The 20951-nt window shown below is 61.1% G+C and overlaps 3 protein-coding genes across 6 annotated transcripts; 1 reads left to right on the top strand and 2 right to left on the bottom strand.

The window, feature by feature from the left end:
* Window positions 1–2820: 2820 nt before the first annotated feature.
* On the bottom strand, window positions 2821–10967 carry TRPV4 (transient receptor potential cation channel subfamily V member 4). Of its 4 annotated transcripts, none has more exons than XM_068654002.1 (16): window positions 10851–10967; window positions 8079–8500; window positions 7069–7241; window positions 6775–6927; window positions 6391–6531; window positions 6003–6301; window positions 5581–5760; window positions 5353–5511; window positions 5183–5275; window positions 4940–5013; window positions 4683–4848; window positions 4533–4599; window positions 4024–4340; window positions 3758–3885; window positions 3480–3601; window positions 2821–3360 (listed from the first exon to the last, which is right to left on the bottom strand). In XM_068654002.1, exons 2-16 carry the CDS (start codon window positions 8423–8425, stop codon window positions 3218–3220), a joined length of 2562 nt encoding a protein of 853 aa, XP_068510103.1. In that variant the 5' UTR covers window positions 8426–8500; window positions 10851–10967; the 3' UTR covers window positions 2821–3217. The 4 variants fall into 4 exon arrangements, with proteins under 4 accessions (XP_068510103.1, XP_068510105.1, XP_068510106.1 ...); XM_068654004.1 differs by lacking the exon at window positions 10851–10967 and adding an exon at window positions 8679–10644; XM_068654005.1 differs by lacking the exon at window positions 10851–10967 and adding an exon at window positions 8683–10644.
* A 460-nt stretch (window positions 10968–11427) lies between these two features.
* GLTP (glycolipid transfer protein) lies at window positions 11428–14367 on the bottom strand. Its single transcript, XM_068654194.1, has 5 exons — window positions 14166–14367; window positions 13272–13333; window positions 12521–12654; window positions 12076–12226; window positions 11428–11764 (listed from the first exon to the last, which is right to left on the bottom strand). Exons 1-5 carry the CDS (start codon window positions 14266–14268, stop codon window positions 11582–11584), a joined length of 633 nt encoding a protein of 210 aa, XP_068510295.1. The 5' UTR covers window positions 14269–14367; the 3' UTR covers window positions 11428–11581.
* Window positions 14368–14503: 136 nt separating this feature from the next.
* Window positions 14504–20788, top strand: TCHP (trichoplein keratin filament binding). The gene is made up of 12 exons (XM_068654190.1): window positions 14504–14759; window positions 14879–15056; window positions 15148–15204; window positions 15669–15737; window positions 16045–16218; window positions 16692–16804; window positions 17107–17173; window positions 17443–17615; window positions 18602–18683; window positions 18891–19076; window positions 19422–19565; window positions 20165–20788. The coding sequence occupies exons 1-12, from the start codon at window positions 14581–14583 to the stop codon at window positions 20195–20197; spliced, it is 1455 nt and encodes a 484-aa protein (XP_068510291.1). The 5' UTR covers window positions 14504–14580; the 3' UTR covers window positions 20198–20788.
* The last annotated feature ends 163 nt before the right edge of the window (window positions 20789–20951 follow it).

Genomic DNA, 20951 nt, shown 5'->3' with positions numbered 1-20951 from the left:
CTCACACACACACCCCCCCGTGTACGTGCCTACAAGTGGCCTCCCTGGGGGCTCGGGGCCCCAGCAGAAACTTCTCTGCTTGCAGTTTCCCCACGAGGGGGGATTCGTTAGCGATCCCGCTATCATATTTACCACCTCGCTATAAATCAGGGCGAGCGGCTGGGAGCGATGGCTCGATTCATCTTGCGGGTCTCGAAGTCATTACATTTCATTAGGAGGTGCTCCGGGTTTTTATTATTTAGCAGTTCCATTCGCCCCTCGGATAGATCCGTCACCGGAGGAGGATTTCACTCTACACGGGAAGATTTCAAATGTGTAATGCAAAATAAATGTGTCCCTCGTTAGCAGCCGCCCACCTCCATCAAGCCCTCACCCTGCGGAGCTGGATGGGAGCAGGCACCCAAAACAGGGGGGGATACAAATGGGGATAGGGCAGGGGCTCCCCGAGATGCGTCCCAGCACCCTTGGGCAAAGCCACCTCCACCACAGCACCCTCACACCCCGGTGGGGAGGACGATGCCCTTCCTGATCCGCCAAAATCTTCCTATTAAAATAATAACGCTCATTTTTAAGGCAGGCGCACGCGAGGCTGATATTAAACTTTGCAGCCGCCTTGGCTGGTTGAGAGTGAGGAGAAGAGACAGGCGATATAAATTGCACGGCTGCAAAAGGACTTAAAAAAACCCATCTCTCATTTTGATTGATATTAGCTTCACAAATTAAGCTTTAGATTTATCTAAAAATAAATTTGCTTCCGCGCTCCGCATTCTGGATGACAAGTGCCTTTCTCTTCCCTTTGTTGGGTTTGTCAGCGGCGGCACGGCGCTGCGCAGCGGCAGGCGGGGGGCCAGGGGGTGGCCGTGCCCGAGCAGACCTGGGGGGGGTCAAAGGGGTGAAATAACCCAGAGGGGCCGCAGGGCAGGACAGGGTGGGAAAGGGGCAAACGCACGCCCCGAGGCCACCCTGCAGCCCCCAGAGACACCCTGTGGTGTTGACACCCTGGGGTGTCACCGCGGTGGCCGCGGGGTCCCCATCGCCACCCGGCCATTGCAGGGTGCATCTCGAAGGCGCAGGGGGCCTGGGGGAAGCAGCATCCCCAGCCATTTAAAAACCATCACAGGCACATCCCTGCACCTTCAGGACTTGGGCATTTGCACGGTGGGGAAAAATTTATTTCCAGTGGCACTGGAAAATCCCATGCCTGTCCCCAAGGTGGGGTGGGGGCACGCCGGGTGCCCACGCTGCCCGGCCAGGCCCGGTGTGCCCGATGGGGATGTGCCACCAGGCGTGGGGAAAGCAAAGTTGATCATTTTCAAATAACGTCTCACATGAAAGATGGAGCCGGCTCAGCGCCTCATTTGATTATGCAGCGTGAGCCGAGAGCTGAAACCTCAGCCTCTCCTAAGTAGTGATAATGAAACTTATTCATTCCCTCACCCTGGGGAAATACTTAAACCACAATATGAGAGATATATGTAAATCACATTTAAACGGAGACAGTGCAGTTAAAGCTAACGGCGAGTAATCAAGTGGGAAGATGAAGTGCCCCCTTCTCTGCTCCAGCATTTGCTCGGCTGCTCCCACGGCCCCGCACGGTGTCACGGCACAGCAGGGCACCCAGCCCAAAGGGGTCCCACCACAAAACCCCCCCGGCTGCAGGGCACGGGGTGATGCAGGGGGTCTTGGCGAGGGGCAGGAGCACGGGAGGAGCCCCCCAAGGGAATAACACCCGGTGGGATGGAGGGGTGCAGGCTGGTAGGTGGAGCGGTGCTGCCCGCTGGCCTCAGCAGCAGGTGGGCAGGGGGTGCGCGGTGCCCCCCCGGCCTTTATTTGCTCTGCCCGCTGGCTCTGACCCAGGTAAGAGGGGTCTTGGGTCCTGCAGCCCACCTCCAACCACCTCCCACCGCCTCCAGCAGCTTGGGCAGCACCCAAGGGGGCTTCAGACCCCTCCAGACTTTTTTTTTTTGGGAGCCTCGGCCCCGCGCCTCCCGCTCCCCAACCTCGCACCTCGGAGGCTTGGGCATGGGCCGGGGCTCGGCACCCAGGGGTGGGCTTGGGGGGACCGTGGGGGCTCGGAGCCGGCATTGCGCGGTGTGTGCTGCCCCCCCGCGGGACCGGGCTGCAGCCGCCAGCAGCCTGCACAGGGGCTGGGCACGAGGACCTTGCACAAGGACTTTGCACGAGGACCTTACACAAGGACCTTGCACAAGGTCTTTGCACAAGCGCCGTGCGCCACAGCCGTGCGCCACAGAGCTGTGCTCTGCAGGCTCGTGGGCAGAAGAACCGAGGCGAGGAGGACACCACCAGGCACCAAAGCCCACTGCAACCCCAACCCTGGACGTCCTGGTGGGCACACGCTGCCCTGTGCCGTGCCCCGTGGGCATTTCCCAGCTCTGCGCAGCACAGGGCTCTGCTCCTGCCCCGGGCAGGTCTGTCTGTCTGTCTGTCTGTCTGCCAAGGGCTGTGAGCCCAGGGGGCTGTGCCAACATCCACCCACGGCACGTGGAAATCTGGCTTGGACACTTCCAGCCCCCCAGGGGCTGCGTTTTGGCAGTGGTGAGCCAAGTTGACGGTGCGTTAGTGCCACGCAGGGAGAGGTACGGGGCAGGGGCAGGCTCCTGCGTGCTCCTGGGCCAGCCCTGGCAGAGCAGCTGGCACGGAACAGCATGGCACGGCACGGCATGTTGTGGCATGGCACGGCCTCACGTGGCACGGCACGCGTGGTGCGGGAGGCAAACAGCTCCTGCCCCCCTCCCCGACAGCCTCCTGCAGCGACGTCCTCCCAGCCGACACCACTCCATGACACGAGGACACGGCCCCTGCAGGTCACTCTTTATTACTAAATAAATAGTCGTAGAAATCTTGTGCAAAAACGTGTGGCAAAAGCCCTTGGCCGTGCTGCGAGGGGGGGGCTGTGCTCCCAGCACCCTGCCCGTGGCAGAGGCCCCCAGCACGGCGCAGCCGACGGCCCCAGCACAGGAAAGCAAAGCGGCGGCACCAGAGCTCGTCGGGGTGAACCAGACACCCCCAGCACCCCCGGGGCCATCCGGGACCCCCGTTGGGATGGATCCCACCGGGACGGCGGCTGCTGGAGGGACGGAGGCTGCACGAATCCCTGAGGAACGGACGCACCGGGGAGCGCACGTGGGAGCCATGGTTCTGCGGGCCGTGCCGGGGCCGTGCCAGGGCAGAGTCCGTCGGCTCCGGCACCGCGGTGCTAGAGCGGGGAGCTGGGGGCCTGCCCGTGCCGCCGCTCCCGTGCCTCTCCTGTCCCCAGTGTCCCCAGCGGCACCACCACCTCCTCCGGCGGGCAGCTCTTGTTGAGCTCCACCACGCGCGGCACCACCGTCGACCAGCGGTCTGCGGGATCGGGGTTCATCAGAAATGGGCACCCCACAGCTCTCCCTGCACCCATCTGCTCCTGGGGCTCAGCGGAGGGACAAGAAGAGCCCCGAGGGATGTCCCCAGCCCACGCTCACCTCTGCGCAGCCGGCCCACGGTGTGGGAGAAGCCGTAGTACTGGTACGTGTCGCTCTTGCCGGGGTCCTCGCTGATGATGCCCAGGTTCTGGTTCCAGTGGGACCAGTTCACCTCGTCCACCCTGCGGGGAAGGGCAGAGCCCAGCGGCTGCGTGGTTTTGCCGGAGCCGGGCAGCAGCTCCTGTGCCACCCCAACACCCGCAGCACCGCCCGGCCCCAGCTGAGCACAAACCACCCAGCTCTAACGAGGAATAATGAGGAGCCCATAACACCCTTACCTGAAGCACCAGCGGCGGTCGGGCGTCCCATCGGTGCCCTTCCCCACGGTCACCATCTCCCCGGAGCGGAAAGCTCGCCGCAGGAAGACAGGGAAGGAGCGCTCGATGTCCAGGATGGTGGTGGCCCACTGCCAGGGACACCAGGGACCCCTCAGCCACCTGGGGATGGAGGCACTGGGGTCCCCCGCCCAGACGGTGCTGTTTTGGTGGTCCCCAGCACGGGGACCCCGTGGAGCCCCGCTGCTCAGCAGCTCCCACAGACACACCTGCAGCTTCCAGATGTGCTTGCTCTCCTTGGACACTTGCCCCACCGTCTCCCCCATGAGGGCGATGAGCATGTTGAGGAGCAGCACGAAGGTGAGGATGATGTAGGTGACGAGCAGGATGATGAAGACGCCGGGGTACTTGGCACTCTCGAGCATCTCCAGGTCGCCCATGCCGATGGTGAGCTTGAAGAGGTCGAGCAGGAAGGTGCTGAAGGTTTGGCTGTCCCGGCACGAGGGGTAGGTGGGCACCGTGCAGTTGGACTGCTCCTCGCCGCAGGACTCGCTGCTGGGACATGGGTTCAGGAGGGACACCAGAGCTGGGGAGGAGGGACAGGGACAGAGAGTCCGCGGGGGCAGCAGCAAGGACGGGGCCGCAGCAGGCTCCACGCTGCTCCGGGCTCACCAAACCCTCCCCTCTGTGCCGCAGGAGGTGCTGGAGGCTGCTCCCGCAGGCAGGTGGGATGGAGCAGGGATCCTTCTGTGCCTCACCCCACCAGCCCCACACCTACCTGATGCGTAACCGATCATGAAGAGCAAATAGACCAGGAGGAAGCGGAAAAGGTCCTTGAAAAGGATCTGCAAGTGATGGAGATGGGGATGGGGATGAGCCCAGCTGGCCTGCAACCCCCAGGAAGGAGAAGACCCCAGCCCCAGCGGACCTTCTGTATCATGATGCTGTAGGTCCCCGTCAGCTTGAGCCCTCGGGTGAAGTAGAGCGCGTTCATCCAGCCCAGGACCAGCGCGAAGACCATGACGGCCAGGTAGGCCTCCACGCCTCCCAGGTACATCCCCGCCGTCACGATCACCAGCACCGAGTAGATGAAGCTGGAGAAGAGGACGGCCACTGCCAGCCACTGTCCCCGGCAAGCCTGGGGATGCCCCGGCTCTGAGAGGCCCCGTGGGTGTCCCCACTTACTAGAGCAGCTGGAAGGAGCCGTCGATGAAGAAGGAGTTCACGCCGGGGCACTTCTTCATGAACAGGTCTTTGATCTGGGGAGAGAGGAAAGGTTGGAGAGGGGCCGGGGGCAGCCTGCGGGGTCCTGGTGTCAGGAGGGCATCGCAGCAGGGGCTGGTGCCGGGGGACACGGGGCTGTCACCCTCCTCGTACGGCACCCACGAGGGCTGGGCCACCCCGTTCCCCCCTCCTCACGGCACTGACGTTTGTGAAGAAGAAGAGGATGCCGGTGAGAAGGGTGATGATCTCCCCGGCCAGGCGCAGGTAGTCAATGGTGGTGGTGTAGGGGTAGGGGGGCTGCGGGGAAAGGACACGTCAGTGGCATGGCCCAGAGCCCCCCCCTGCTCTGCCCCACGTCCCCCTGGGGGACTCACGGGGCCTTCCATGGGGCGGTAGTAGGCGATGAGGGTGAAGATGACCATGGCGCAGAGGTAGGAGACCACGCTGATGTAGAAGGAGACGGCCCCAAACTTGCGCCACTTGTCACGCAGCAGCTCGTTGATGGGCTCCACGGCCAGCATCTCGTGGCGGTTCTGGGGGGGGGACACAGATCAGAATGGAACCAACCCCGGCCCCCCAGACCCCCTTGGACCCCCACGCACCTCGATCTTGCTGTTGTAGACGAGGATCTCCAGCACCGACACCTCCTCCCCGCAGGTGTCCAGCGAGGAGAGGTCGTAGAGGGAGGAGTAGACGGGGCCGTAGGCCCAGTCCTTGAATTTCCGCGAGAGGTGCCGGGCGTCCTCGTCCGTGATCTCCCGACGGATGATGTGCTGGAAGATCTGCGGGGGGTGCCTGGCCCATGGGTCTGCCCCCTCCCACCCCATCCGCGGTATCTCCCCGGGGCAGGGCCGCAGCCCCCCGGGGTGAGCGAGGGGCAAGGGCGGGGATGTGAGGAGGGCCTGGGGTTAATTAGGGAACGGACGGGGTTGCAAGGAGGGGTTAATTAGCCAGGTTAATCACCCGCACATGCAGGTTTCTTAAAGCACGTGCAGAGGGCGGCGGCGCGGCGGGGTCACCGTACCCCGATCTTGCCGGTCTTGGCGGCCATCATGAGGGGCGAGAGGCCGTCGTTGTTGAGCAGGGCCTCGAGGTTGGTGTCGGGGAAGAGCTTGGCGCACTTGACGAGGAGCAGGTCGTACATCTTGGTGACGAACTTGGTGTTCTCGCGGGTGTTGTCGGCGATGGCCACCAGGGCGTGCAGCACGGTGTTGCCGCGGGAGTCCTGGCGCCGCAGGTCGGCCTGCTTGTGCCCGTTCTCCGTCAGGTAGTGCACGATGTGGGGCTGGTTGGTGCAGGCGGCCAGCGAGAGGGGCAGCTCTCCTGCGGGGACAGCACGCGGTGGGCTCCCCAATACAGGGACATCCCCACAGACCCGGCCCCGGTGCCGCCAGCCCCCCTCCCCAGCTCACCAAAGTAGAAGTAGCCGCCCTCGTCCTTGGGCTGGAAGAAGCGGCCACGGGCCTGGGCGTGCACGTCGGCTCCCTTCTCCACCAGCAGCTCCACGTAGTGCTTGCAGCGGCGCTCGATGGCGATGTGCAGGGCTGTCTGACCTGTGCCGTGGGTGCCCATCACCGCGGCCTCAACCCGAGACCCCCCATGGACCCCCAGACTCCTTGGGGACCCCCTGCTCCAGTTGTTGAACCTCCCCAGGGTCTTCCATCCTCCACAATGTCCCCACTGCTCCAGTCCCCAAACCTCCCTGGGGTCCCTCAGCCTCCCCATAGCCCCTGTAGGCCCAGCCAGGGTCCCTCAGTGTCCCCCTAGACCCAGTCACATCCCCCGTGCCCCCCTACCCCGGTAGTAGACATCTCGGAAGGGCGAGTTGATGAACTCCCGCATGTTGCCCGTCTTTTCGGCGATGTCGAGGAGGACGGGGATGGTGTCGTTCTTGCCCCCGCTCAGGTTGAGCAGCGCCTTGGGCAGGCAGGTCTTCCCCGTCGAGGGCTCTGGGAGCGGGGGATGTTGTGGGGGCTGCCCCAGACCCCAACCAAACCCCCGGCTCCTCTTGGTGCCATGGCCAGGCAGTGCTGTCCCCGCAGGGACACAGGAACCGCCCGGTGGCACCCCCAGCACCCTGAGGTGCTCACCTCGAAACTCCTCGTCCGTCAGGCGCTTCTTGTGGGTGAGCAGGAAGGAGAGGAGCCCGTCCAGGCCGGCCGGGGACCCTCGGGAGACGATGTCGAAGAGGATGGGTCTGTTGAAGACCTTGAGGACAGGGGGTGGGTCAGGAGCCGGCCCCTTGGTGCCCGGCGCTGTCTTCCTGCAACAGAAGCAGCAGGACTGAGCACCTCAGCTGCTTCCCTGCTCCGTGTCCCCATTTTCCCCCTCCGTGTCCCCATTTCCCCGCTCCGTGCCTCAGTTTCCCACCCACACACCGAGCTCAGAGCTGTGGGGATGGGCATGGGAGCAGCATGGGAGCAGTGGGGTGCTCCAGTGGGTGGCTGGCGGGGGCTCTGCCCACCCTAAATCATAGGCTCCAGCAACCGGAGCTGAGCCAGAGCTGTCGGTGGCAGCAGGGGACACGCATCCAGCTCCAGGAACCTGGGGAAGGAGGGACGGCGGCTGCCCCAGTCGGGGTCTCCGGGCCTGGGGAGCTCCCCCTCGGGCCCTGCTCACAGCCCAAGGCCTCGAGGTGCCGGCGGGGCAGGCAGGGTGCGGCACCCAGGTGCCCAGCACAGACGGGCATTGTGTGCCCGGCTGCAGGCGGCCGCCCCGGCTCCGGTTTCCTGACGCAGGCCGAGGGCGGAGGCCCCTCCTGAAAAGCCCTTTCATGCCAGGGGAGCCAGACGTCCCGCACCGGCAGGGAGCGGCTGCAGCACAGAGCCCTCTTTCACGGCGCAGGCAGGAGGGGAAGGGGGGCCACGGTCCCGGCCCCATAGCAGTGTGGGGCTGCAGCCCACGGCACGGCACCAGGCACCCCCACCATGCGCCTGGCACCCCGAGTTCCCTGCCCAAAGCACCCCTAAATGCCCCCCTAGGAGCCCTGGGGTCCCATCCCCGACCCCAGCCCCCTTGCACCCCCATACCCACACCAAGGTGCCCCCCGCTCCCCACCAGCAGGGGTGTCCCCGGGGTGCTCGGGGGTCCCCGTACTCACTCCACAACCCTCCTGCGCCAGCGCTTGTTCTCGCTGGGGTGGTGGCGGTAGGTGCCGTAGTCGAAGAGGGAATCCATGGGGGCCTTTTTGGGCGCGGGGACCACGGACGACTCGTAGATGGTGGCCTCCAGCAGCTCCATGGGTTTCGGGGCACCTTTCCGGAAAGCCCCGTGGAATTTCATGCGCAGGTTTTGCTTTCCGTCCCCAGCACCTGGGGGGGCCCGGGATGCCTCGGCGGGGGACGGGGTGTCCTCCACCTCAAACAGGTTGGCCAGCGAGGAGAGAGGGAAGGAGTCGTCCCCTGGGGCGTCCCCCCCGGCATCACGGGGGTCCTCGCTGTCTGCCATGCTCCCCTTTCAGCGGGACCTCTGCTCGCTGCCTGGGTGGCCGCGCTCCTCGGTCCTTCGGCGAGAGCAGGAGACCTGGCAGAGGGAAGCCCGGAGTCATTCCCAAAAAACTTCCCCTCCCGCCCCATCCTCTCCCACGGGCACCGTGCCCTGGGCGAGCCGCTGCCAGATCCCACGGCAGGAGCAGCATCCCACCCCGACCCCGGCAGCGTTTGGGGCCAGCGGGACCCCCGGCAGCCCCCAGCCCACCTACCCACCCGCGGGGACCCCCTCACGTCCACGCAGCCCCCACTGGCTCCGGCGCTGCCGGCTTCAAAGCGCAGCTGCCTGGAGCCCGGCCCCGCTGCGGTCAGCTTGGGTGCAGCCCAGGCTGGGGCACAGAGCGGGCCCTGTGCGTGCTGCCCAGCCCCGGGGAGCCCCCAGGATGGGGCTGAGGGGACCCACAGGGGGTCAGGAGCGGGGCCCCCACACCTCACTGCCCGGCTGTGGTGGCACACAAGCCGGGGCTGTGACCTGGACCCCGGCACGGTTGGGGGGACGCAGCCTGGGGGTGCTGGTGGAGGGAGCGAGCGGTGTTTGGGGTGAGGAGTTTTGGGGTGGGTTTTGGTTGTGCGGAGGGAAAGGAGGCTGGCAGAAACCCCTGCTACCGGCACGGAGACACACACGCCTGCCTGCTTGCTGATAAACACCCCCGGGCCCCCCAGCAGCCCCGCTTTCCATGCAAACACGCCACAAAATGCAGAAATGCTCGGCCCTAGTTCAGTTTCTGCCTCCCAGGAGCGCGCTCAGCCCCCGCTCTCAGCCCCAGGGTTCAGAGACAGAAAAAGCAGCCGGGGAAGGTATAATTTGCTGCTGGGCTGCAGCTCTGTACGACAAGCCATAATGGCAGGCTTGGCCCTCCCGGAGATCACTGCTGGATAACGCGCTTCTAATTAGGCAGCGTCGCCACCCGCGGCGGCCGTGTCCCCACGCGGGCAGGGGACGGGGGCTGCAAATGGCCCCCAAAACTGCAGCAGCACGGGGAGGGGGGGGACATGGACAACATCCCCCTCACCCCACAGCCCCAAATCCCGCGGGAGGCAGCAGTGGGGACACAACCCCTGGAGATGTGGGGCGTGTGATGGGACCCGTGCGATTTCTCCTCCTTTCCTTCCTTGCTCTGGCTGCACGAAATTCCACGTGCACCTGCCAAAGCCGCCGTGACCCCGGCTCTCGCACACCCGAGCAGGGAAATTCACGGCAAACCCAACCCCTCCGGCACGGGGACGGAGCACCCAAGCCACCCCTCTCCGCTGTGCTGTGCAATCCCAGCCCAAACCACAGGAAAAGCACAGCTTTGAGAGAAAAGCGGCGAGGGCAAAACCCAAATATAGCTCAGGCTGCCAAACCCAGCCAGGGGCCAGGGCAGAGCCGGGGGACGCCAGCGCTGCAAGGAGGGGCGCAAAATAACAATTATCCACGGGGATTTTACTATCGGGATGTAATTTTGCCACCCGGTGGGGCACGGGGGGTGCAGGTGGGGGCTTCCCGGTGGGCAGCACCCCTGCTGCAGCCGGGGGAGCAGAAGCAGAGGCAGGGGAAGGAGGGATGTGAAAGCTCCCGGCGCTGGGTGCCCTTACGGGGGGGCTCCCCGAGGACATCAGGCCCGGAGTGACCCCGGGCAGCACGCGAATGGAAATCAGCTTCCTGCAGGCAGCACGCCTCTCCCCGGAGATTTGAATCAGTTTTCATTTGGCTTAACCCATGGCAGCAAAAAAATCAAGGAGCGAGGCTGGCGCGTCCCATCCCGTGGCCATCGGCTGGGGATGACCCCGCTGAGGTCACGGGTTGGGGACGAGTGGCACTGGGGCCACGGCAGGGCTGGAGGCAGGGGGACAAGAGGCAGAAGCGGGTGACGGAGCGGCTGCCATCACGTGCTGGGGAGGAAGCTTTGCTTGGGAAGTGACGGTCTCACAACCGGCCCTACAAACGCAGGCAACTCCCCTGGGCCCCGCCGCTGCCAGGAAAGGTGTTGTCAATCGGCTTTTCTTTGCCTTGTTGACTTATTTGGCTTTTTTTTTTTTTTTTTTTTTTTAATTTTTTCAGCCTTCCTCACCCCACGGAGCAAATGACTCAACCCCTGGCACTGCGCGATGTGCCTGCCGGGCACGGCCCCGCCGCTCGCATCCAACACAAACCCTCGCACCCGCACCCAGGTGCGCGCCCAGCACCGGCACCGAGCCCCCCAAAGACCCCCCCCAGGGGCCAAACACCATCCCCGGACCCCTCACCCAGCCACCAGCCGGGCTGCGGAGCCGCTGTGCGGGTGGGTTTGGAGCCCGCAGCATCCCGAGCCCCCCACCCCATGGCACCCCCAGCCCCCTGCCCGCTACCCCCAGCCCCCAGCCCCGCTCCCCGGTCCCCAGCCCCGGTCCCATCCCGGTACCGCCCGTCCCGTCCCGTCCCGTCCCGCGCCGCTCCCGCAGCCGCCGCCGGCTCCGTCCCGGTCCCTCCCGGCCCGTCCCGGTCCCTCCCGGCCCCGCTGCCGTGGGCGGGCGCCCCGGGACCCGCCCGCAGCCAGACCCGCCCCCGGGCCGGCCCCAAAACAGCCTCCCAAACCCAGGTTAGCGAAGATTTAGGAGATTTATTGAGTTCCTGCCCACGGGCATCGCCACGCCAAGGCACCGCCTGGAGGGGGCTGCAGCCCCCGGGGGGGGTCTCACTCTCGTGCCACTGCCCCATGGGGCTGGGGGCACCCAGGGATGGCGCCGGCTCCTCCGCAATGGGCACTGCCAGCATCATACGGGGTGCTGTGCCCTGGGTGCTGTGCCCTGGGTGCTGTGCCCTGGGTGCTGCGAGGTCCAAGAGCAGCCCAGGCGAGGAGGCAGAGGTGCAGACCAGGAGGCAGAGGCGCACGGAGAGCGAGGGCAGAGCCAAAATCGCATCATTGGGACGCCGCCGCCGGCCGCGCGTCGTTCCTCTCGCTCGCCCTGCACGAGGACCTTGCGCTCGTTTTGGCTTCCTTAGTACAAAAGCTGGGGAAATCCTGAGCCGAGCCAGGGTACCCCTGGTTTATTGCCAGATTCTCGATAGAAAATGAATTAATTTGTTTAGAAAACCGGATAGCAGAATCAGAGGCGGCCGGCAGCCGGGAGCAGCCCCCGGCCCGTGCCAGCGTCAGGCTTTGTAGCTGAGCTCGGCGTTCATCGCCGCGTACATCTCGTAGATGGCATCCAGGATGGGGCTGACCCTGGAGACGAACTGATGGATCTTCTCGATGCTCTCCTCCTCCTTGACTTCTTTGCCCTTCTCTAAAGCCTTCAGCAGATCCGACTTGTACGGCAGCGCGTAGACCGAGCCCTGCGGGACGGAGGGAAGGGGTGAGGGCACACGGAGTCCTGCCCTGGCCATGGGGACACCGCTCCCACCACCCTAATGAGCCCCCCGAGCCCCCCAGCCCGTGTCAGACCCTCACTGGGATGTGCCCGGGACGATTCCCCCAGCAGCAGCCTCCCACCAGCACCAGTGGGGGCTCCCTGGAAATAATCCCTAAAATAAATCAAGGGGCTGCACATCCGCAGCCGCCGCCTTATTTCTCCTAAAGCACCGAGCTGCTCGGGGTGAGCGGCAGGGATTTGGGCTCCAGGCAGGGCAGCTGTGGTCCCGCTCACCATGAAGAGCTTCTGCAGCATCCAGCCGTGGTATTTCTTCAGCGAGACCTCGTAAGCCTTCAGGGCGTTCACCCGGATGAGGTTGGGGTGCTCCTCGTCCCGCTCGCCGTCGGAGATGCTCTGCAGCAGCACCAGCATGAACTTCAGGCCCCTGCGAGGACAGCGGGGCTGACGGGGGGGGTTTGGGAACTGCCACGCGGGGTGACAGCCCCCGGCATCGCTATGGGGGCACCCAGACCCCCAAAACCCCATAACCTTGGAGTGGGGCACCGAGCCCGGCGGGGATTTATAGGAACGCAAACACCGCCTTGCAGGGGGTGGGAGGGCATCAGCAAAGCTCCCGATGGGGTCAGAACCAGCAGCACTCCCTAAAACCCAGCCCGGGGAGCAGCCGGAGCCATGGGGCTGGTTTTGGGGGAGAGGCACCGGCGGCGCCCTGAGTCACCTCTTCAACCACATCAGCGCCAGCGTGGCGCCCGTCTTGGGCCAGGCCGAGCCGTGCAGCTCCTTCTCCACCTGCAGGATGTCCTGCAGCGTCTGGAACTTGGCGGGGTCGGAGTCGTAAACCGCCCGGATCTTCTGCGGGATGGGGGGGAAAAAGGAGAGAAATAATGGGGGTGGCTGCTGGGGGCTGCGGGGCTGGGGTGGTGGAAACGGGGCACCCGCAGCAAGTGCTGGGGATGCTGCGGCAGCGGGGGAGCCCGAGAGCTTCTATGGGGTGATGAAGGGCCCCAAGGGGATGAAGGGTCCCAAGGGGGATGAAGGGTCCCAGGGGTTAAAGGGTCCTAGTGTACGAAGAGCCCCAAAGGGATGAAGGACCCCAAGGAGATGAAGGGTCCTAGGGGATGAAGGTTCCCGAGGGGGATGAAGAGTCCCAGGGGTTAAAGGGTCCTGGGGGAAGAAGGGTCCTGGGGGGATGAAGGGCCCCAAGGGACGAAGAGCCCCAAGGGGATGAAGGGTCCCAGGGGATGAAGGGTCCCAGGGGATGAAGGGTCCTAGGGGACGAAGAGCCCCAAGGGGATGAAGAACCCCAAGGGGATGAAGGGTCCCAGGGGATGAAGGGTCCCAGGGGTTAAAGGGTCCTAGTGGATGAAGAGCCCCAAGGGGATGAAGGACCCCAAGGAGATGAAGGGTCCTATGGGATGAAGGGTCCCAGGGGACGAAGGACCCCCACCCGCAGCCCCCCGTGCCCCTACCTTGATGTTTCCAGCCAGGTCAGCCTTGACAGGCGAGTACACGATGGGCGTCCCGAGGCAGTCTGCGGGGGCACGGGGAGGGGACGGCGGTCACCGGGGCCGTACCGGGGGCACCCCGAGATCCTTCCCGGTGCCCGGGGGGCTCTGCCCACCCCGAGGGCTCTCGGTGGTGCCCGGCTGTCCCCGGGCACGGGCGGGCACAAAGCGGGGCATTGTGCTGCTCCTGCTGCTCCTGCTCCGCCTCGGCCCGGCCCCGCCGCCGTCGGTCGGTGCCACCCCCGCGACGCCCCCGCCCGGAGCCGTTCCCCAACGGGGCTGCTCGGCGGGTCGGGCGGGTCGGGCGGGACGGGACGGGACGGGACGGGAAGGGATGGGAAGGGATGGGAAGGCGCCGTCCCACGCCCGGCACTGATGCAACGTCGCCGGGGGCTGCTGCCGGGGGACCGGGGGGGGCAGAACCGGGAGGGAAGAACCGGGGGGGGGCAGAACCGGGGGAGCAGAACCGAGGGGCAGTACCGGGAGGGGTAGTACTGGGGGAGCAGTACCGGGGGGGCAGATCCGGGGGAGTAGGATCGGGAGGGGCAGAACCGGGGGGGCAGAACCGGGAGGGAAGAACCGGGGGGGGGCAGAACCGGGGGGGTCGGCACCGGGGGGGCAGAACCGGGGGGCAATACCGGGGGGGCAGTACCGGGAGGTGGGGGCAGTACCGGGGGGGGGCAGCACCGGGAGGTGGGGGCAGTACCGGGGGGGGGCAGTACCGGGACCCAGCAGCACCCCCGTGGGATTCCGGGGCGGACCCAGGCGCCCTCTGCCCGGAGGCGGCAGCGTCCCGGGGCGGTTCCTGCCCCGGTTCCTGCCCCGGTTCCTGCCCCGGTGCCGGTTCCCGTCCCTTACCGAAGAAGGGCGGCAGGTGCGCCACGGCCTCGAGGAAGGGCAGCGTCTCCACCCGCCCGTCGGGGGGCAGCGGCCGGAACTCGTGCTCCAGCAGCAGCGCCATGGCCCGGCCCGGCCGGCACCCAAAGCCCCGCCCACCCCCCGGGAAACCACGCCCACCTCCCCCAAAGCCCCGCCCACCGCCCCCAGAGCCCCGCCCACTGCAAGGCAAACCCCGTTCACCGCCCCGGGAAGCCACGCCCACCTCCCCCATAGCCCCGCCCACCGTCCCTCACGCCCCGCCCACCTCCCCGCCCACCAATCAGCGCCGTGAAAAGGCGGTGCCCGCACACCCCCTCCCTCCTTCCCCGCGAAGCCCCGTGCCCCTGGTGCTTTTTGACCCTCGACGGCACCCGTAGCGGCTCCCCGCGTTGCCATGGCAACGGCCGCGGCCCGGCGGCGGGCGATGTGGCTGCGGGAGGCCCGGGCCCGTGCGGCGGAGCGGGAGGCGCGGGGCCGGCAGCAGTGGGAGCGGGCCCAACGCTGCTTCGCCTGGGCCCAGCTCTACAGCTCCAGGCAGGCTCGGTGGAGCGAGCCGAGGGCACTCCCGGCCAGGTGCGTGCGGGGCAGGGCCGGGTGAGGCCTGGTGGGGCCTGGCAGGGCCTGGCCGGGCGGGCCCGGTGCCGCTCGGTGCCCCCCCCCCTTCCCCACTGACGCCCCCCGGGTCCCGGCAGCTCGCAGGAGGCCCGGCGGGAGGAGCTGGAGCGGCGGCGGGAGCGGCTGAGGCGGCTGCTGGCCGAGGAGCGCGAGGAGCTGGCGGCCGAGCTGAGGGAGCTGAGGCGGGAGCCCGGCGAGGCGCTGCGGGAGCGGAGCGGGGCGCTGCGGGCAGCCCGGGAGCGGCGGGACCGGGAGGTGAGGGCCGGGCAGGGCCTGGGGGGGGGGGGGACAGGGCCGGGCAGGGCCGCCCAGCCGCCGTCCCTCCTCCCCGTGTCGCCCCCCGCAGGTCGCCGAGCGGCTGCTGCACGAGCACTGGAGGCAGAACAGCGCCGAGCTGCGGGAGGTGAGGCCGCTCCTCTGCGTGTCCTGTGCTGGTTTAGCCCTGTTTTAACGGGAAGCGCCTCGTGTGTCTGCTGGTGGCTCTCAGCACGAGTCGCAGCGCGGGGATAGCCCCGAGAGCTGGCGAGCGGGAGGCAAGGAAGGGAAATGGCCCAAGGGCTAACTGCCGGAGGGTCAGCAATCCGGTCTGGCACCGAGAGCAGATTTTCAGGGTCTGTACAAACCCTCGGTGCTTTCCGGAGCTGTGCGTGCCCTGTCTGTAGTGCTGCCCTGTTCCTTGTTCTGCTGCCGTGCTGCTGCAGCAGCCACAGCTCCGGTTTCAGTCTCGCTGTAGCATTTCCCAGGACGCTGAGCTCGGGACCCGTGGGCACCGAGGACACCCGGAGCTCTGCAGGGGCTGGGCCAGGTGCTCCAGGATCCCTCCAGGTGCTGCTGGCACTGCTGGCGATGCCACCTCTCTGTCTGCAGGTGGAGTCGGAGCTGCACAGGAGGCACGTTGTGGAGGCGTGGGGTGATCAGCTAAAGCAAAAAAAGCAGGTATGCTGCGGGGTTTCTGGTCACTGGTGCTCAGGGCGGGCTCCTGGAGCACCTGAGCTGGCAGGCAGGTTGTGGAAGGAGTAAGATCTGGCCGTTTGTTTGTTGTTCTCCTTGCATTCATAGCTAAACTTCATGAATTTGATACTGCAATATGCAAATCCTGGATATGGCAGTGTAGTGATTTCAATACGAAAGCATAATAAAGGCCTTCAAATATGGGTTTCAGCAGTAATAATAATAAAATAAAGCTTTATAAGGTAATCCGCTCATATTTGTAACTACCCGTGCTTTGTTTTGGCTCAATAAGCAAGAAGCAACTGAACGAGAAGAGAAAAAGCGCTACGAAAACAAGTACGAAACTGCACGAAGGGAAGCTCTGGAGAGAATGAGACAAGAGGAAGAAAAGCGTCGGCTGGAAGAGAAGAAGCAAGCAGAGATATTGCTTCAGCAGATAGAAGAACTGAAACTACAGGAGACAGAGGTAACCTTTAGTCTCTTCTCATCTGAGAAGGAAGTTCATGGTTTTACTTAGAAATAGAGCAGCACTGACCCGACCTCTTACCCCCAGGTTTCTTCTGGATTAAACCTGAAACAAACTAGTTGTGGCTATTGTTCTGTCAGTAAAGCAGACCCCTCCTGTGAACACTGGCATATTAACTGAACTCTCATAGACTTCCTTTGCTCCTTGTGAAATGTGAACACTTGTAGACTTGTAGAAACTTCTGAGTGTGCTAGGTTCAGGTTGGAGGCCTTGGCAGCCGAAGCTCCTCACCCTGTCTCTTGTGCTGTGAGCCAGTAAGACGCACAGAAAATGAACGTGGAATATTTACCACAATGATGGTTTTGCTTGCAAAGTAATAGACTATGGGACAAACTCAAAGGTTTTCTCTGGGATGTCCTAGCTCTCTGAAGTACTCTCTTAGTGTTGTTTTTTTTTTTCCCCACCTGTATTAGGCAACAAAGCTGAAAAAAGAGCAAGAGAATTTATTAAAGCAACGATGGGAGCTGGAAAACTTAGAAGAAGAAAGGAAACAAATGGAAGAGCACCGGAAGAAGATCGAGCTTGGGTACGGGATCAAACGTAGCTTTCAGCGGGGACGGGCAGAATCCTTTCCTATCTCCATGGCAGTAGTGGTGGCACAAGGGGGTATTTCCAATAGTGGGGGTGGGTTGTAGATGTTTGGGTTTTGTTAGAAGAGTTAATAAGTATATGCATTGGTGCTGTTACTTCTTGTTCATGTTAGAGGTAGCAGGTACCTCTGTTGTCTGTAAATATTATCATAAATGTACCCTCTTGAGTGCTGGTATATAATAAAATAGGGCTTCAGAGTGAGTTTAGATGTTCTTTTTTTTTTTTCTTCTCCTTCAGCCGCTTTTTGAGGCATCAGTGTAATGCCCAGTTAAAGAGACGAGCCCAGCAGATACAGGAGGAGCTGGTAAGAGGAAATACCCCTTGATTTATACCTTATAGAGACTGTGTGTTGAAGGAACCGTACCCTTTGTGTTTCATTTGTGTCTGCCTCTAATGCCTGCAGGTAAGTAGTTAGGAAACCTCTTCTGGCTTGTGAATGGGGCTGGAGCAAAAAGATCATGGAGAATCTGAGCATACCCTCAACACTGTGTCACCAGTAATTTGGTACAGAGTTGTTTTGCACTCAGAATAGAAGGCTGTTGGACAGTTGTTACTCTTTTGGCTTTTCTCAAGGAAACAGACAGACAAATCTTGTTAGCCCTCCTCGAGAAAGAAGATGAGGATCAGCGCCGCCAGTCAGCGAGACGAGAACGAGCTGTCGCAGACGTTGCCTGGATGAAACGTGTCATTGAGGAACAGCTCCAGCTAGAGAAGGAGAGGGAGGCGGAGCTCCAGACTATTTTTCGGTGAGTTTACGCACCTCTGCACTTCATCTAAAGCCACCATGTGCTGAATATTCTTGCCTGATTGGCAGGCTCCATTAATGTTTGTTAAATGTGGACATTAGGAAGAGGTGTTTCGCTGGCCTTGCTGTTGTGGAGATGCTGCAGTAGAACTGAGGTCTTCCCCCTCATTCCTTGTGCCAAATGCCGTGGCTAGGCAGTCAGCATGAAGTGCCTGCAGCTTCTCTGCAAAGACAGAGCCAGAGCCTGTGGTGGTTTTTCAGTTGCCACAGGGCAAGACCTGGACCATAAATTTTTACCTCAGTTCTAAGAACCAAAAGAGGTAGGAATGCAGAGAACGCAAGGATTACCTTTTAGCAGACAGAACTTAAAAGCTGGTTATAAAATACTTCTAAATATTCTGCATTTTCGATGTGGTGGGGTTTAGTCTAAGTGAATCCAAAACTGCATATTGTTTTTTGTTGTATCTCAGAGCCTGCAAATGCAACTTCCCTCAGGTCCCTTATTTGTTACTCACCTTTGGCTCTCCTCAGCTTAGAGAGCATCTTCACTGGTGACAGGACTGTATGCTACCATCAAGTTCTAGTTAAACGTTTTGGCACAGAGGAAAGATTTGCACAATTGTCAGCAGTTCCAGCAATGGTCCTCACTACTGTCCCCCGCGTGCAGTAATTCTCTTGTTACAAAGCAAGCTTCCTTGCTGAGGCCGTTCTGTCTTGGGGCAGACCTCAGCATCCAAGAAATCCTGCTCCAAGCCAGCGTTTCCTTCGCTGTGCTACTGCTGTTCAGCAGCAGGGAGGTCAGAGTGGTTCTCCAAAATAGGCACAGGTGGGGTGGACACGCTAGTGGCATGGGAACAAATGCAAAAAGCAAAGTGAGCCCTCCTCTCAAGCACAGGGTAGCTCATCTATGCCCAGGGAGTGTGTGTGTGTATGCAATATTTAACTGTAAGTAGCTAACTTAGAGACAATTCTTCTCCTTGCCTTTAGAGAAGAAGCTAAAAAAGTTTGGGAGAAGAGGGAAGAAGAATGGGAAAGAGAGAAGGTGGCCAGAGATCGCCTGATGAATGAGGTGATGCTTTTCTTTGATTTGGTGTCTCTCTTGGTTTGACAAAGCTGTTGTTCCCTCTAGTGGGTTACAGCATTCAGTACTTGAGGGAGAGATTTTCTGTTTGTCTGACACATTTTCTGATAACTGTTTAACTGTCTACATCAAGATTTCCCCAGTTCTGCTTTTAAGTCTGGCTGCTTTCCTGACTTTTCCTCTCACTTCACAAAGGTCCTTGCAGGCAGACAGCGCCAGATCCAAGAGAAGATGGAGTTAAACAGACGGGCCCAAGAAGAGTCTGTAAAGTATCGGGAGCAACTGATCAGAGAACTTGAGGAGGCAAAAGAACTGACGAGGCGAGAGAGAGAGCAAGAGAAGGAACTGCAGACGGCTCGCAGACAGGAATTGGAAGCTCAGGTATCGTTTGCTTTTTCAGATGTGTTGTACCCAAATGTTGAAGGTGTTGCTGCAGTGTATTTACACAAATGTTACTTCTGGAAAATGCACAGAAAGGTACTGTTGCAGAGGATTACTGGGCTTCTGAGAGGTCGGTTCAGGACATTCCTAGTCCCATGTGGACAGATAAGTGTCCGCACAGCCCGTGGTTTTGTCCTGTAACCTGTTGGCTGAGCCAGTGCTACTGGTGTGTCTGCTAAACCTTGTTGTGTTAAAACCTTGCTGCAGTCCTGCCTCAAAACGCAGGTTCCTGGCCTAGTCTGCATGTGTGTGAGCTGTAACCACCCTCGTCTTTCCTCTGCTCAGGTGACAGAACGCCGCTTACAAGAGCAAGAGGAGCAGGAGCGGCAGAGGGAGGAGGAGGAGGAGGAACGCTCCCTCAGGCAGCGCTGCGAGGAGTTGGTGCGGCAGGAAGCCAAGCGCATGGCTGAGCGAGGATACCGCAGCAGGGTGGGTAGCAGCACCCAGATACACACCTCACCCTAGCACCGAGGCACATCAGGAGGGCTGCCAGCCGTCATGCAAACAGAATTTTCTGTTTCTAATCTGCACCTTAGTTGCTGCACAGTGCCAGAGTAGACCAGACCTGTTCTGTCCCTTGGTGCTATTTCTAGCAGAGGGCTGCAGCTCTCTCTGAAGAGCTGCTCTTCTTGTTTGCTGATACATTAGGTCTGGATTTTTAAATAATTTGTGAGGCAGATTTACTGCTACTGCCTCATGTTATTCTAAATGTTATCAGCCACATCTTCTGCCATGTTTTGTCTGGTTCTAAAATCTACTTAAGCCACATACCTAGCAGATCATATTTTTCATGAGCGGCTGTGCAAAGTAACTTGCCTTTGTCACTTATTTGACAGTAGCTACAAGAGCCAGAGAAAGCTGAAAGGGAATCTACACCCCTGGAGTATCAAATTTTAAACATTACTAATGACTTCTTGAAAGATATTCTACATTCCCCAAGCATGTTATCTGCATGCTAAATAGTGCGTGTGAACAATTAATTCTAGATCCCATGGATTAGTTACCATCTTCTTTGTTTTAACCTTTAGCTCTACGGTTACCCAAAAGCAGCGTGGACCTGAGGATTTTGTCCTTTATATCTGAAGAATGAGCACGAAATGAAGTTGTAGACGATGAAAAGAACATTCTGAAGAATCAGGGAACTCCTGAAGTAACTCCAGTTTCGGAGTAGCCTACAATGACACCAAGATTCAATGCAGCAGAAGTTAGGTTTCTGAACATAGTTAGCTGTGGCCCAGCTGAACCCAAGATCAAACTTCTGCTGATTTCCATAAATTTGGAGGCGTGAGCATACTTGGAGAACTCCGCCCTGAACTGCTTCACTTACTGTGTTCAGGAGATGTATTTTAGTACATGCTACATTGGATCAAAACAGAAAAGGAATTAAACTCACCCTTTCACATTTTAGATCTAAAGAATTTGTGCCTCCTGTGGAACAGGAACCATAAACCTCCAGGTGCTGTTTTCTATTTAAAAGAGAGAAGTAGGATGTGCCTAGAAGTCCCAGCTGTCCCTTAAGGGTTGCTTCAAAACACATTGCAAATCAGAAAGGTAATGTGTACTGTGGCAGTAATTGTTAACATGGCCAGCTCCTCTCTAGGAGCTGTAGATGGCTTCAATAAACTTTTTTTTACTTGTTTCATAATGAATAATCGTAAGCTGACCATCTGTTAGTTTCTTTACATGAGCAAATTGCTACAAGCACAGAAGGGGAGGGGTTTTAGTTGATGGCACTTGCTACTTCCTTGCTACAGGCAACTGCAGCTTAAAATCAGGCTAAGCACTTCAAGCCGGTGTGGCATGTTGCACTCTGTC

This window comes from Anas acuta, chromosome 17 (assembly GCF_963932015.1).
Source record: "Anas acuta chromosome 17, bAnaAcu1.1, whole genome shotgun sequence".
NCBI classification, from domain to species: domain Eukaryota; kingdom Metazoa; phylum Chordata; class Aves; order Anseriformes; family Anatidae; genus Anas; species Anas acuta.
Note: the sequence above shows the minus strand (reverse complement) of the source record. Positions and strands in the feature narration are given on the sequence as shown.

Coding starts and splice junctions, on each gene's coding strand:
- GLTP (XM_068654194.1), bottom strand. CDS start 14,268: ATGGCGCTGCTGCTGGAGCACGAGTTCCGGCCGCTGCCCCCCGACGGG. Junction 12,227..12,520: donor GCGCTGATGTGGTTGAAGAG/GTGACTCAGGGC, acceptor CTGTCCTCGCAG/GGGCCTGAAGTTCATGCTGG. Junction 11,765..12,075: donor TGCTGCAGAAGCTCTTCATG/GTGAGCGGGACC, acceptor TCCGTCCCGCAG/GGCTCGGTCTACGCGCTGCC.
- TCHP (XM_068654190.1), top strand. CDS start 14,581: ATGGCAACGGCCGCGGCCCGGCGGCGGGCGATGTGGCTGCGGGAGGCC. Junction 15,738..16,044: donor AGCTAAAGCAAAAAAAGCAG/GTATGCTGCGGG, acceptor TGGCTCAATAAG/CAAGAAGCAACTGAACGAGA. Junction 17,174..17,442: donor AGCAGATACAGGAGGAGCTG/GTAAGAGGAAAT, acceptor GCTTTTCTCAAG/GAAACAGACAGACAAATCTT.
- TRPV4 (XM_068654002.1), bottom strand. CDS start 8,425: ATGGCAGACAGCGAGGACCCCCGTGATGCCGGGGGGGACGCCCCAGGG. Junction 5,512..5,580: donor TCTACAACAGCAAGATCGAG/GTGCGTGGGGGT, acceptor TCCCCCCCCCAG/AACCGCCACGAGATGCTGGC. Junction 4,600..4,682: donor ACAGCATCATGATACAGAAG/GTCCGCTGGGGC, acceptor CATCACTTGCAG/ATCCTTTTCAAGGACCTTTT.